The sequence below is a fragment of the Epinephelus fuscoguttatus genome, linkage group LG20 (genome assembly GCF_011397635.1).
Source record: "Epinephelus fuscoguttatus linkage group LG20, E.fuscoguttatus.final_Chr_v1".
Taxonomy (NCBI): Eukaryota; Metazoa; Chordata; class Actinopteri; order Perciformes; family Serranidae; genus Epinephelus; species Epinephelus fuscoguttatus.
The window spans coordinates 35,119,346-35,135,348 of record NC_064771.1 but is presented as its reverse complement, the minus strand read 5'-3'; the positions used below and the strand labels follow the sequence as shown (position 1 = coordinate 35,135,348).

General features: G+C 43.9%; 1 protein-coding gene across 6 annotated transcripts in view; it reads right to left on the bottom strand.

The window, feature by feature from the left end:
• Positions 1-16,003, bottom strand: part of LOC125880631 (serine-rich coiled-coil domain-containing protein 2-like) — a 92,139-nt gene that overhangs the window by 32,147 nt on the left and 43,989 nt on the right. For 3 of the 6 annotated variants that reach the window (XM_049563260.1, XM_049563259.1, XM_049563261.1), the window contains 7 exons: positions 13,732-13,822; positions 10,414-10,498; positions 9,399-9,494; positions 6,685-6,799; positions 4,720-4,809; positions 4,485-4,571; positions 4,284-4,409 (listed from right to left, as the gene is read on the bottom strand). In XM_049563260.1, coding sequence (XP_049419217.1) covers positions 4,284-4,409; positions 4,485-4,571; positions 4,720-4,809; positions 6,685-6,799; positions 9,399-9,494; positions 10,414-10,498; positions 13,732-13,822 — 690 coding nt within the window. Of the gene's footprint in view, positions 1-710; positions 817-4,283; positions 4,410-4,484; positions 4,572-4,719; positions 4,810-6,684; positions 6,800-9,398; positions 9,495-10,413; positions 10,499-13,731; positions 13,823-16,003 lie in introns of all 6 variants that reach the window. The other 3 variants (XM_049563264.1, XM_049563265.1, XM_049563263.1) reach the window with 2 other exon arrangements.

Sequence of the window (16,003 nt, the reverse complement as noted above, 5' to 3'; positions counted from 1 at the left end):
ATTTATCAGCGGCAAAGCGCTGATGCTGAATGATGAGCTCTGCTCCTATATGAAAATCTCCCCATATGCAATTAACTCATTATCTGTGCAGCAGAGTCAGGACGAGCAGGGATTATATATTAAACGCCAGATAAAGGTGCTCTGATCGATTGGCCATCAGTCATTACTGGTTGCTGGGCATATTCCTAAGAGCCGATCAGATGACGCAAAACAGTGAGGGCTCCCTGATTGGCCGGAGAGTTAAAAGCATAGCACATATCAGGCAAAATGACGCCTACAGACAGAATGTGATTTAACACATATTTACTATATTCACAGGGAAATATCGCCTGTCTTTCGCGATGAGTTAAAGTTAATATCAATATACTGTGCTGCACTAACACTGACATAATCAGGTTTTTTTGCACTGTCGATTTGTTTCACTCACTTATCCTGTGGTGTATTTATTGATATTTAAAACAGATGAAAAGAAATGACCAAATACTTAAAAAAATGTTAATAATTAAACGAATAATGAGTTAGCTAGCAGGGACACGAGGTGATTCGGTGTGTCTGAACGTTGACTGGAATTAAGTAATAAAGTTTGGTTAGCTGGTGCACTCCAAGCCTTAATGATGATGATGATGAAGTTAAGGATGACGAGGGCGTAAGTAGCATGGACTGGGTGATGGCGTTACTATGGCATTTGGGGTGGTTATTACATGACTCACTTTTTCTAGCGAGGTGGGAGGGGATGCTGGGCTTCGGCCGGCCCCTGTAAGGCCTGGAGCGCTGATACTGCCAGGGTGGAGAGAGGAAAGGAACAGGAGGAAAAGCCTGAGGAGACAGAGGGAAGGAGACAGAGAGGACGAGAGGATGCTGATTCAGAACGTCAAGCAAGAAAAAAAGAGGAGGAAAAGAGGATGACAGGGAGACAAACTCTGGAGTGTGACTTTGGTTTCTTGAAGGAAACAAGAAGAGAGAGTTTGGAAGAGATAAAAAAAAACACACAACATAGTGGTGCCATCTGTGTTTACAGCACCAGAGACCCCCTCAGGCACAGGGAACTTTGCACTTCATTACCCAGAAACCCTTTCTCAGGTGACATCAGCAAACTGGCTGCTCTGTAATACGTAATATGCTTTAGAGCACTGTTTGCCAGCCTGGCAGATTTCAAGGGGTGTAAGAAAACCTTTTTCAAAAGAATCTATTTCATTCATTTATGTGAGGAACATAAATTAAATTTGTTATTTCTAAAGTTTAGATTATTATGCAATATATTAGCTGAGGATCTCACAGGATGAGGACTCAGTGAAGACCTGAATATTCAGAGACTTCCTTCTCTGCTAAACAGCCTCGTCCTGCAGTAGAAGAGTGTTAAACAGTTAAATCAACCAAAGAACGCATAATGGCCAAGAGTCAGGGAGAAGAAAACACTTAGGCCCAATCCCAATAACCCCCCTTGTCCACTACCCCTTGGCCCTTGGCCCTACCCCTTCGCCCTTGTCCACTACCCCTTAGCCCATGGCCCTACCCCTAGCCCTTGTCCACTACCCCTTAGCCCTTGTCCACTACCCCTGGGCCCTTGGCCCTACCCCTTCGCCCTTGTCCACTACCCCTTAGCTCTTGTCCATACCCCTTCGCCCTTGTCCACTACCCTGTAGCTCTTGTCCACTATCCCTTGGCCCTTGGCCCTACCCCTTAGCCCTTGGCCATACCCCTTAGCCCTTAGCCATACCCCTTAGCTCTTGTCCACTACCCCTGGGCCCTTGGCCCTACCCCTTGGCCCTAGCCCTAGCCCTTGTCCACTACCCCTTAGCCCTTGTCCACTACCCCTGAGCCCTTGGCCCTACCCCTGAGCCCTTGTCCACTACCCCTTAGCTCTTGTCCACTTACCCCCCCTTAGCCCTTGGCCCTACCCCTTGGCCCTACCTCTTAGCCCTTGTCCACTACCCCTTAGCCCTTGGCCATACCCCTTAGCCCTTGTCCACTACCCCTTGGCCCTTGGCCCTAGCCCTAGCCCTTGTCCACTACCCCTTAGCCCTTGTCCACTACCCCTTAGCTCTTGTCCACTGTCCCTTAGCCCTTGGCCCTACCCCTTAGCCCTTGGCCCTACCCCTTAGCCCTTGGCCATACCCCTTAGCCCTTGGCTCTACCCCTTAGCCCTTGTCCACTACCCCTGGGCCCTTGGCCCTACCCCTTGGCCCTTGTCCACTACCCCTTAGCTCTTGTCCATACCCCTTCGCCCTTGTCCATACCCCTTCGCCCTTGTCCACTACCCCTTAGCTCTTGTCCACTACCCCTTAGCCCTTGTCCACTACCCCTTCGCCCTTGGCCCTACCCCTTCGCCCTTGTCCACTACCCCTTAGCTCTTGTCCACTATCCCTTAGCCCTTGGCCCTACCCCTTGGCCCTACCTCTTAGCCCTTGTCCACTACCCCTTAGCCCTTGGCCATACCCCTTAGCCCTTGTCCACTACCCCTTAGCCCTTGTCCACTACCCCTTGGCCCTTGGTCCTACCCCTTGGCCCTAGCCCTTGTCCACTACCCCTTAGCTCTTGTCCACTATCCCTTAGCCCTTGGCCCTACCCCTTAGCCCTTGTCCACTACCCCTTAGCCCTTGGCTCTACCCCTTCGCCCTTGTCCACTACCCCTTAACTCTTGGCCCTACCCCTAGCCCTTGTCCACTACCCCTTGGCCCTCGAAATGAAGCAACGAGGGGTAGGGGTTGAAATCTTTCCCTAGGAATTAGGACACCACTCACTACATCACCGCGTCGGTTACGTTCACACATATGTAACTATTTTAAACAGGAAGCTGCGAGCCATCTACATTTCCAACTGGCACCTACAATGGAGTCTCCAGTTGAGTTCATCCTACCGATCGCGTTTGCCACATTCATCATGCTTCGTTTGATGAACGACAGACGACAGGGGACTTCTGCTAGCTAGCTAACCAGCTAACATTACGAGGCAGCATAGTTATACTAGCTGGCGTGTTATCGTAATGTGAAAAGTCAGACAATTTTGCAGAACAGGACAGATGACAGACGCCAGATAGTGTGAGCTAGCTAGCTAGCTAACAAACAACCTGACGACGGTAACGTTAGCTAAGTATGATCGTTTTCCCCCGTCTCTTGCTCGGTGGTAGCCATGGCAACGTCTACCCCTCGCTGGCAAGTCAGCATCTGAAATCCCTCACTCCGAAGGGCTAGTTTCATACCCACTACCCCTTGTTATGCCCCCTACCCCTACACGCAAAAAGGAATTGGGACACCACTACCCCTTGCGGGAACACGCAAATCAGGGGTAGGGCTAAGGGGGGGTATGACTCCACCCACCAGTCCAGTGTCTCTGACAGTCTCCATCCATGTCAGTGAAAACATGGATGCTTCACACACAGAAGATCTATACAATCAGCACAGTTTCAAGATTAGAGTCACCAATTCAGTATTTGACCAAATGTCTCCCCTTCTGTTCCTGAGATATGACGTTAAAACATGATGATGTCACAGTCAAGCTGACCTTTGACCTTTTGGATATAAAATGTCATCACTTTCTCATTTTATCCTGTTAGACATTTGTGTTCAATATCAGAATCAGCTCAGTCTCTACTCAAAGTGGACCCTTCAGATTTGAAGAAGTTCCCTCAAGGTGTTGTTAAGATGCTGCGTACACTAGAATGACAGAGATTCAAGGTAACAGTGATCTTGACCTTTGACCACCACACCACACCACACCACACCACTGGCGTGGAGACATGAAGAGACGCCTGCTAAGTATGTAGGATTGTTGAAACTAAAACACAGAAATAATACAGACAGATAATAAATATGAAATGTCCACAATGTTTGTCATCTCGTCAGGGGTCGTTACTTTACTCAATGATTAGGGGTCCCTTGAGGAGAAAGGCTGAGAACCAGAGCTTTAGAGGAAGAAGAAAAGAAGTATAAAGGCGGAGACAGAAGAGACGAGATGATAAATATAGAACAAGGAGAATTAATTATATAATACACAAAACAAAAAGGTTCTAAAATCCAGAGAAAGACAAAGAAGATGTTTTGTACAGACGTGCACTGATTGAACCTCCTGAGACTTTGTGTCGAGAAGCAACAACAGATATTTTACTACTTTATAATATTTATTTATTTCTCTTTTGTTTTTTAAATCATGTTTTCAGTGTTTGAGGGTTGTTGTTATATCGCTCCTTTTGTTGGTAGTTTTCTGCTAAAAACTGTTTTGTGAAACACACAAACACGATCAATAAAACTGTGTGTGTGTGTTTAACTGTGTGTGTGTGTTCTCACAGTGTGCTCTCTCCACGGCGTCTGCGAGGCCACGCTCTCTCTCTCCGCCACACTCGTCTGTGTGTGTCGATCCACCCTCCCCGGCGTCTCCTGGCAGCGACACCTGGTGGTCGCCGTGGGGACAGTCTGCTCAGAGGGAAACATGGATGTCAGATTGAGCGTAATAGCGTTTCAGAGTGTGATCATGTTAGAGACACGGACCAGCTGCATGGTGAGCTGTGCGATGGTTCGGTCTCGGCTCCTCAGCTCCTCTCTGAGCTGCTGCACCTCCTGCAGGAGAGCCTGCACCTAAACACACACAGAGAGACACAGTTAGGGCTGTGGGAAGGGATTCTGGGAAATGTAGGAGCAGAGGATGCACATGAGGCTGGCTGAAGGACAGGATGATGCAGGCTGCTGCGACGTCGACCTTAGCTGTTTTAAGTTTGAAACTAACCCGAGTGTCGGAGCTGTGGGAGGAGTCGTTGTTTATCTCAGGACTCAGGAGAGTGTCCGTGGTCAGCGTGTCCTCGTCCATGTCCTCCTCCTGAACAACACACAGCATGCACGTTATTAAAACACGCATCATTTTGTAGTTGCTTCTTGATGCACTCATACAGTGTGGAAACATTTCAGAACAACATTATGAGCATTTGCATTTTTCACTTGTGAGTATTTTAAATAGCTTTGGAGAAAGATTTATGGAAATTGCATTCTGTCACGCTGAGCTGACAACATTTCTGAATCATATTAAGGTGTGTTCAGACTGAAAGCAAATTGAATTTCAAGTCAATAAAAAGAAACTCGACGATGCAAATAGACATTACTTTGCTCTGGGCGGTGCAAATTAAGAAGGAGACACGACTGTGGGAGCCAAAAATGTTTCATTTGTATCCAAAAACTTACATTATCCTAAAAATGCATTACTCAGTTTATAAACAGAAGAGGCAAGAAGAAAAAAAAAGTAAAACCACACACGGTCGGTGCGTGCTGGAGCTGCCTTTAGATGATGTCTGTACAGTTGGCACACTGAATGTTTGAGGGGAGGAAACATGGACTGCAGAAAGCACGAACAGAAGTTCACCTCAGGTTCACTCTGAACACACAATACACTCACACACTCACACTCCTGCTCATTACTGTGCATGATGAAAGACACTGTGGAGCTCTGACATGATGGAAACTAAACTTCTTCACACTGAGCTGTTGCTGCAGGACAACATGCTCATGTTTACGTGGTAAAAACGCAAGTAACATAAGTTTTAAACCTGAACAGCAAAGACATGCAAATAGGAACATTTAACCCTCTGAGAGCCGCAGGAGCGCCGGTGATCTCGGCCACATTACTGTCCTTAAGAGGCCGTGCACGCTTGTTTTTTAAGCTAAGGTTGTGGCATCATATGAAACTAGAAGACAAGCGGCATCAGCTGGTGCCAATGATGTCATGCTCCTTCTTGGGAAAGGGGGCGAAATAATGCTTCAAATATGGGCTAAATTTTGGCTCCATGGCCATTTTCACAGAGGTTCTTTGACGTCTCAGCTCAAGATATCTGAATAAAAATGGGTTCTCTAGGTCCCCATGAGTCTCCCCTTTACAGACACGCCCACTTTATGTTAGTGCCATACAGATTTGGGCACCAACTATGCACTTTTTAGCATTTGATGTTTGAGACAGATTTTATGACTAGAAGAACTTGACACACAGTGCTGAGCTACATCTCATCGCTGTGACCTGTAGTGACCTCTGGGATAGTCGCAGCGTCATGAAACTTTACAGCCACAGACTAAAGACCTTGGGTATTCACAGGATGTTTGGTTTTCATCATACATTGACACTGACAATATGGTGCTTTCTCAGCAGTTTCCAGAACAAATCGCTGAAAAATTCTTAAGAGAATTCTTCCAGAAGTCTCCACCATATTTATGATTACACCAGTGGTCCAAAAATTGTTAAATTTAGCACTAAATCTGTGTCACACATGGAATCAACTCAAAAACTGCTGCAACAACTTATGAGATATAACTGAGCATGAGGATGTCGATCATAACGCTCTAATCCCTTAAACACCTTTAAACGTCTCAAAGGTTTCAACAGGCGCCTGAGGAAACACATTTGTCACTACAGATTTATGACTAGAACAGCTTGACACTCAGTGTTGAGCTGCATCTCAAATGAATCTTCAGGTTCTCAGCTTTCAAATGATGTATAACAGTTCTATGTGGCATTTACTGTCGCCCTGCTACCTCTCACTAAAGATCCCCCTGTCCCCCAGGAAAAAGACAAACATAGGTCTTTGGCTGGTTAAAGAAAAACAACCGCACGTCTCTGAATGTTTTTACAATAACATGTAAATGCTGCACATTGACAAACGTTGATATGTCCTGTAGTTGTCGAGGGAGCGCAGTGTTTCTGCCCTCTCACCTGCAGCAGCAACCTCTGCAGGAACTCCAGCTGTGACCTGACTGCAGAACAGTCTTCAGCCAGTTCCTCCACATCAGCACCCAAACCAGGAGTCCCAGGAGACATGCAGGGAGACCTGAGCAGGTGAAGGACAGAGACGTAATAAATCAGGTTAATGCACGTCTCTCTGCTGCGTTCAGGGACGAGTGTGAAATGTCTAAGTGGCGTTCGCTACAAATACCAAAATACTGGTGTCAAAAAAAACAAACAAACATCTAAATAGGCTGCTGAAAATGTACACATCTCACATACAGTATCTCACATAAGTGAGTACACCCCTCCCATTTTTGGAAATATTTTATTATATCTTTTCGTGGGGCAACACTATAGAAATGACACTTGGATATAACTTAAAGTAGTCAGTGTACAGCTTGTATAGTAGTATAGATTTACCTTCCTCTGAACATTACTCAAAACACAGCCATCAACATCTAAACAGCTGGCAACATAAGTGAGTACACCCCACAGTGAACATGTCCAAATTGTGCCTAAAGTGTCAATATTTTGTTTGCCAACCATTATTATTATTATTATTTTAATATACTTTATTAATCCCCGAGGGGAAATTCAATTTTTTTTTCACTCTGTTGTCGATTACACACAGGTCCGAACACACACATGCACAAACTGGACCTATACATGCACTAAGTGGAGAGATGTCAGAGTGGGCTGCCCATGACAGGTGCTCCGAGCGGTTGGGGGTTCAGTGCCTTGCTCAGGGGCACCTTGGCAGTGCCCAGGAGGTGAACTGGCACCTCTCCAGCTACCAGTCCACAGGCGACCCTCCGGTTCCCAACCCAAGTCCCTATGGACTGAGCTACTGCCACCCCAAATCTATCTATCTAGCACTGCCTTAACCCTTTTGGGCATGGAGTTCACCAGAGCTCACAGCTTGCTTCAGGAATCCTCTCCCACTCCTCCATGATGACATCATGGAGCAGATGGATGTGAAGACACCTTGCGCTCCTCCACCTTCAGCTTGAGGATGGCCCACAGGCGCACAGGTGAGTTTAGGGCTGGATACATATCTTCTAGGTGTGTTCTGGGTCATTATCATGTTGAAAAACTTGATAATGAAAACTTGCAGCCTAGTTTCTGAAGAGGGGTGATCATGCTCTGCTTGGAATTCATGTTTCCCTAAATGAACCGAGCTCCCCAGAGCCAGCAGCACTCATGCAGCCCCAAACCATGATGCTGCCACCACTATACTTGACTGTAGGCAAGGGACAGTTGTCTTGGTGCTCTTCACCAAGGTGCCACACATGCTGAAAGAGCACCAAGACAACTGTCCCTTGAATTGAAATTTCGTCACCTTAGAATGAGCTGTTTGTATCTACATAGGGAGCAGGCCCTCGTCCACGGAGATCGCCATGTTTCTACAGTAGCCCAGAACGGACAAACCAAACTCTGACTCTAGACAGAAATTCACGTTTTGTGTTTTTCGCGCTCTCCACTGTAGTTAGCAGCTCCTCCATTAAATATTGATTAATGTGAAACTGCTTTATTTTATATTTGTTTAATCTCTCAAGACAGATTCTGCAATTTACACTGTAGAATCTGTCGGCAGCCCTGTGTGAAAGACGACTAGAGAGGGGGGGAGCGCGGGGCTTTGAGTCTGAACGATGCTGTGCTTTAGCCAATCACAATGGAGGGGGCGCGGCCGAGACCTGCAGGTGTCCCCAGGAAATGTGTACCTACAGAAACAGCAAGCTCCACATCCATAGCGACCGCTCCACCCGAAATGCCGTCTCGTCAATGTGACAATTTTTTTTTTCCAGCAGATGTCTTAGTTACAACATGATTGAGCTAACTGGAGTAGTCTCATGTCGTATCCGACAACGGGAGGCTTTTAACAGATGACGTCCTGATGTTAGCTTTGCTAACTGTCCCTGTCAGCTGCAGCCACTGATGCTTTAGACATCGTGATTTCCCATAACTGAATAAATACCACACATAGCAACACAAAACTGCTTTGCTAGCTCAATCATGTTGTAACTAAGATATCCGCTGGAAAAAATATTTTATTCACGGACCGTTTATTGAGTTATTACCTTATTTTTATACAGTCTATGGTTATTACAGACACCGCTAACGGCTTATGTTAACAGCTAACGGTTAGCCCAGCTAATCTACGATAACCATATTAATTACGTGCACACAGAAATAGTAACGTTTGTTCAGTCACTGTGTTTATAGACTTAACAAACATCAGAGTAGTCTACACGGTGATACAGTGACATGAAAAATGTGATATATAGCTAAACTCTGCTGGTTTTCTACTTGAAGTATTTGTAAACAACACCGCCGGAAGTGAAGGGCCTGAGGCCCCTGCACTTCCATTCGTCGAAAAACTCTGGGCTGTGCCTCCAGAGGTAAAGGAAGAAAAATTTTTTTTTTTTTTTTTGTTACCGATGGATTTCCAGATTGATATTTGTTAAAATCATCTGGTCAGTTTGTTTTGTTGAGGAAGACACCTCTGTGGATAATTCAGCCTCCTGAACACTGAAGGAATTCTAACCAGGATAAGTTTCAGCCAGTTGCAATCTGCAGAACTCACCACTTGATGTCACTATTTCCCCCTAAATCTGACACACTGGACCTTTAAAAAAAGACTGATCTAGTGACATTGAGCTCTGGTTTTAGTGCAGAGTGAGACTGAAGATGTTTTGTGTCACCTTGGAGGACAGAGGTCCAGAATGAGGTCGCTGTCCCTGGCCATGTCTGTCCTCTTATTCCCAGGATCCTCAGTTAGCTTGTAGCACTGGAAATCACTGAGGGGATGATGGGAATATTTGCATGATGGTCAGTTTAATACAGGCAAGCTCAGATGACTAGTGCTGAATCAGAAACGTCCCAGAACATCACATCTGCTGCCACACTGACAGACGACACAGACAGTGATACACTGGGGGAGTTTTTCAGGAAAAATCCTGCCAACATTCGGCCCAGTTTCCACGTCAGTCTCATCCAGCTACATTTAATATTTCCACTCACACTGCATGAGCGACTGTCTCTATAAAAACAGCTCATAGTTTCAGTAATTGCCTTGAAATAAGGCGGCTAACTGTCCTCGCTGGTAACTTCCACTTTTTAAAATAGCAGCAGGGTTTGTGGAGCCACAAGTATTTTTTATGACTGAACATTTTGCAGACTTGCTAATGCATAAAAAACTTTGAGCCAAAAGAGAAAGTTCATAAGGCCGCGCTCCACAGTTAATGTTCTGTCGCGTTAGTTTTAGAAAGTCACTGAATGATCAAGATTTTAAAAAGGCAGTCAGAGACGCTCTGTGACGGGATGCAAAATGAAAAGCTCTTTCATTCAGCTCAGAGCTTCAATTTATTATTCGCTCCTGCAGGAGCAGAGGTTTATGACATCACTTCTTCCTCTTCATTCAATCATTCACAAGAAAATGTGAGATATTCTGATCCCATTAGGAAAATAAACATTGATTTCAGTGACCCTGTGGCTCCCCCTCTCGCTCCACCGAGCAGAGCAATTCTTCAGATTTCTAACAAGCTGACTTTGTGATCAGACACAAATACGGCTGCACACATTCATGCTCCAAAGAAAGTAATAGAAACCTTCAGTGTGATGCTTCTGTTACCTTTCCCCTAAAACCAAAACTAACATGTAAACTTTAAAACCACCCTCTCTGGTCTGCACGCAGTCGACGGGAGCACGTTCCCTCACCTCTCATTGTCGTTGTGGACGTCCTGCGTTCCCCAGCAGAGCTGCCTCATCCTCCACTGAGCCATGTGGGCGATGCCGTCTCCATCTGCAGGGTTCAGACCAGCAGCACCATGAAACGGGTTATTACAAATGAAAACAAGCTATTTGGCACATAAAAAGCAAATTAATCACAAAATGAGCCAGACATCAGGAACTTCACTCCTGCACTTTGTCTTCAGCCCCTGACAGGATCCTGATTGAATGACTTACATGGAAATTAAGGGTGCGTGGAGGTCGAGAGGCGGATTGGTGGAACTTCAATTTTAATTTCCTGCATTCAGTTAAACACATTAAAATATTTTTTATAACTAGGAGGGAACATCACTTGACCCAAACTGCTGCACCACCTAAAGCTGGACTGTTTGCTAAGCTTCAGTATTTCAGCTTCTAAAGTGGAACGTAAGCTTAACAAAATGTTTTTGCTTCTGAACTAGCCTGTTAATCTGTTTGTTTTAGCAGCTAACTGAACCGTTAACGTTCCTGAATTCAACATTTTTAGCTCCGACATCAGACTGTCAGTGGTATAACTGAACCAAAGCATTTCTGAAGGGTTACCTAGTTAACCTGACACAAACTTATTAAATTAAACCAGAATTTTGTTGCTGCCTAATCAGTAAGCCAGTGATACCCAACTAATCTGGTCCTCGACACAGTGCCGGGTGGCCCCCCAAAACATTATTTATTTCACTGGGAAAATAAATTGAGCTGACTTTACAACACCGCACAGCAACCACCCTGATCTGCCTGCCCAAAATATATGAAACAACTTACTTGGCCGATAACTGATATCCATATACTTTTTTCCTCCACCTGATTTTACTGATCATCAAGTCTCTTCTGTAGTGGAATTAACATCATATCATGTATGTATACTCTTATTGTGACAGCCCACCAGCAGATGGAGACATGAAATACTTTTAAATGTATGTATCATTGCGCAAATTACTAAAAAGCACGTTGGCCGATATGTGGATGACATGCTGATATTATCGTGCATCCCTAGCTTCCATGATGCCGGCCCCCTTTTATTTGATTGTCCAAAGCCAGGCAGCTACTGTCTGACGTTCAACACAATGAACAATGAATCTGTGCATGTTCACATGGGTGGGAACAGCTTCACTCCACTACTGCTGTGTTTTCCTATTGTGTCACATCAACTTTGTGCAGGCTAAAAAGCTGCACGCCATGTAGAACTGCAAGTTTGCTACTGCACATGCTCACATCCCGGCCTTTCTTCTTCTTCTTCTATTTGGATTTTTATGGCAGCCTTTGTTGCTACTTGATTGGTTAAGGTAGCTTAACTCAAAACGATAAGTCAATTTTATTTCTCAACCTGCAGTTACTTAAAAAACAGTAAGAAGAGCACATTGCTGATTACCAAGTAAAGTTAACTAATCTCTGTAAGTAAAGATAGCTATTAACCCTATGGGCCCTAGGCCTGTTTGGGGCTATTTTTACTGCCTTTACTTTTAAGCTCATATAAAGGCATTATAAAGGCTACATGCACATGCTATATCTTGTTTTTTTATTCAGGACAATCTGGGCTAACCAGATTTGCCATCATTTCATGTCGTTCTATGTGCCTGTATTTTATATTAATGGAAAAAAACCCAAAACAAAACAAAAAACCATATCTAAATTCTTACATTTTTACATGTATCTCAGCATAGCAAATTGGAAAATGACATATTCTGCCATATGTGAAGAGGGGAGACTCTCTGGAATCTGGCAATATAAGAACCATGATGCTGGGACATTCTGTCACTTCACAGCTGTCCAAAACATGTGGTTTGTGCCAGGCGGACCTGATTGCCAGTATTTTTTCATTATTGCAAGAAATTCCATTGACTCATTCACAAGTCAAAAATGTGTTTTATCTGAAAGAAACATGCAATATTTATATCTAAGATAGTAGAAAAATAGTAATAATATCATTCCTCACTATATGAAGTGACTGATAACAAGATCTATATCATGGATTGTAAAGAAATACTTCAGGTTTTTATTTTGTAGACAATTGATCTGGATTTACAGCATGATGGGATGAAAGTATAATGATGTGTTTGGTATCATCGGAAAGCTCCGGTCCTGCGCTTTCATGTGATATGCGTGGCATTTCTGTGCGACCCTGCATTCACTTTGTTATATGTAATTTTAGTGTAACTTTGGACTGCCAACAAGTGTCCACGGAAAGCTGTGGTTCCGCTGTTTCGCGTGATATGCGTGGCTTCTCGCTATGACGAACGGTTGTGGAGAAAATCCACAGAGAAGAACAGGTGTGAATTTGGACACACTTTGCATTGTTCGGGCCCATAGGGTTAATATTTACAGTGATGCACTGATTTATAGGGTGCACATCGGTATTAGCCGATATATTTTCCTTGTTAACTGCCATCACACATGAGATAACATTCACCGATGGCTGTGGCCAACATTTTTCCATTAACATCAATTTTACACAGGCTAAAAAGCAGGCTTGAGACTTACAGCGACAAATGAAAATGTGTCTAGAATGATCCTCCCTGGGATGAAAGGACGCAGTAATCTCACTACCGAAGCATCAGTGGACGCAGCCAATTAAGTTCCCCAGGAATGAGTGCTTACACCCGGAAACAAGTTAGCATTTTTGCACTCTTGGTTCCCTCGTCTCAAAGTCAAATAGTTTTTGGTTAGATGCCTGAAATAAGGTCTGTAGTTAACACAAACTGAAGATACTTTCATATTTTGTTCTGCAATATAAAAATACGTCCGTAAATACCCAATTTATGTGTCTTAAAAAGGCGGCTGCGAACAAGTGGCCAAATGAGACGACAGGACGTCATCACACTGAACACAGCTTTACAGCCTCACTGTGGCGGTGACGTTAAGTCATGTGACCGTGGTGTAGTTTCTTGATAACCTAATGTTAGCCTTTTATTTCGGGCGATTGCATTTTGCTTTCAAAAATCACAAAAGTGGTGTTTATTTGTGAAGATTATCTTGCTGAACAAATTTGTACGTATGATAAATGTTTGTTTGCCTCAGAGCTTATCTTCTGCAATAATCTAGATTCCCACTGGCGTGATGTTTAACTTCGGGTTGGGCGACAAATAAACGTCTCTATTTGACATTTTAAAAAAAACAATCCTCACTGTTTGAGCTCCTAAAATGAGACTGCAGTCTTCTACTGGTTAACATGGGTTATTTTGCCTCAGTTGAAACTGACAGGCTGTTTGTGGCGGTCGTGTCTGTATGTGACTTTATGACATCTACAGTCAACACGCACAGGTACAAACATACCGCTGTGAAGAGAAGCATCTTCTGGGAGGTCTGCGTCCAGCATGAGGTCATCATCATCCAGATCACAAGACTCCAGGTTGTTCAAGACGTCCTGAAAGACACAGAGAGACAAACATGGGCTATTATTAGCTGTATTATGTTTACTGTTTTTGTTTGTTACGTACAGGTAAATAGGTCCAACACTTTAATGCCATCTACCAACTTCTACGCTCACAGCAGCTTTTTTTTTGTTCTTGGCTCAAACTCCCGTCTCTCACATCCACTTCTACAGGTTTTATGTGAGGGTTGTTGGCAGGGACGCCATCGTTACAGCATATCGAACATCACTGATCAGTAACATAAAACTAGAGAAGGGGCAGATGATGGATTTCTTTTCCTTTCTACCAGTCGCTCTGTTGGTGTTCATGAAGGACAGTGTGTCGTAACATATTTTCTACAAGGTGAGACACACAGGGACACAAGGAGACACACAGTACAGCTCTGCTCCCCCTTGCACACAAAAATAAAATCCCTGAACAAACACACAAAAACAAAAATCCAAACCAATTGATTCCCCTTCTGCTGTAAGACTGAAGCTACAGTACGAAGGACAGTGGGACCTTCTACCAAATACTGATAAAAGACTGAAAGACCTTCAGTCATTGTGAGGAGGTCTGTGAGCCTGCTGATCAATGCAGTCTGAGGTTTTGTGTGTGTGTGTGTGTGTGTGTGTGTATGGTGAAGAAGAGGAGAGACGGTTTGATTTAGACTTATTTTGAAACTTTAAGAGCCTGAAAACCAAAATCTGCCACTTAAAGGAGCAGTGTGAGGATTTAGTGGCATCGTGAGGTCTGCGGATTAAAACCAGCTGAAACTTCTTCGGTATGCTGAGCTTGAACTCCTGTTTGGAATTCCTTCAGCGCTCATTGTTCAGGAGGTGGATGTAAAAAGTTTGGACGCTGTATCTTTTTCAACATATACAGTATTTTATCTTACTATAAATGAGGAAACTGTGTGTGTGGGTGAACATAATCTAGGGAGCAATATCTAAAGTTCCCTCTTGGCAAAAGTTGGAAAACTTCCTAAAACTGAGCTTCTATAAGGCAATGAATATTGCGGAGGGCGTGGCTCATCACATAAAGGTGTATAACATCTCAAGGGTTTCACCCATCACCACGCAACTTTGTAGGCATATGACCACACATAATCTGAGGGGACCCCTCCATTATTGAGCCCATCAAACAAAATGGGGGCGCTAGAGAGCTCATTTCTTATCTAGGCCTAACCGCCATATGGATTTTTACTAAACTTGGTAGATATGTAGAACAGGACGCCTCAAGGTGACTGGAGAAATTTAACTCTAACTGGCAACTGGGTGGCGCTATAACAACAGAAAAATGCTTCAAAATGGCTAAAATGCGACCGATCGCTGTGGCTCCCCCTGTGGACCAATGTTGGTGTTGTTTCTAATGTTTGGTATGACTAAGTCATGGTATGGTATGCTGTACATAATCACGGAAACTGTCAGTGTGTCATTCTGTCAGTCAGTCATTCTGTCTGTCCCACGTTTTTCTACTCACTGACGTGGTCAATCTATGTGAAACTGCACATAGGCATTGAGGACTGGCATAGGTAGAAGGTGACAAAGCTACCAATGGCTATGGACTAGTTGAGTACAAAACAAATGTATTTAATATTCAAAATGATAAACTTTACTGATTTTCGTAGGGCTGTTAGTCATAACAAGTTAATACAATGTGACTAAAGTCCAAACATAATTTGATCATTTTTTAAAATTGTGTTCTGCTATTTTCACCATCGCCTGTCTTTTCGAGGCGTTACATGGCTCAGTGTTAAAGCTGGAGTGATGATGCAGGTATCATATGAAAATAGAAGACCTAAATATACAGTGGTACCAACCATGTTATGCTAGCATCTCAGGAATGGGGCTGAATAAGGCTCCAAATGTAGGCTAAATTTTGGCGAGGGAAAAAGCAATACTGCCATTTTTCAAAATGGTGTATTTGAATACTTCTGTGGTCCCTGACCTGCGTTGCATAAATTGGGTACAGTTGGAACACTGAGAGTTGACAGTCACATACTCTTTACACTGTTTCAGTTCTGCACACAATTTGACCAATATTTGATTAAAGCAGCCTCAAGATTGAATCAAAACATGAAGAAAATAATTATTTATTCACTCATGGTTACATCTTGTGATTTAACACCTTGCAGTCATTTTCTCAATCAATGTTTAATCTGACTTTTCTCTAATCATTTGGACATACGTGAC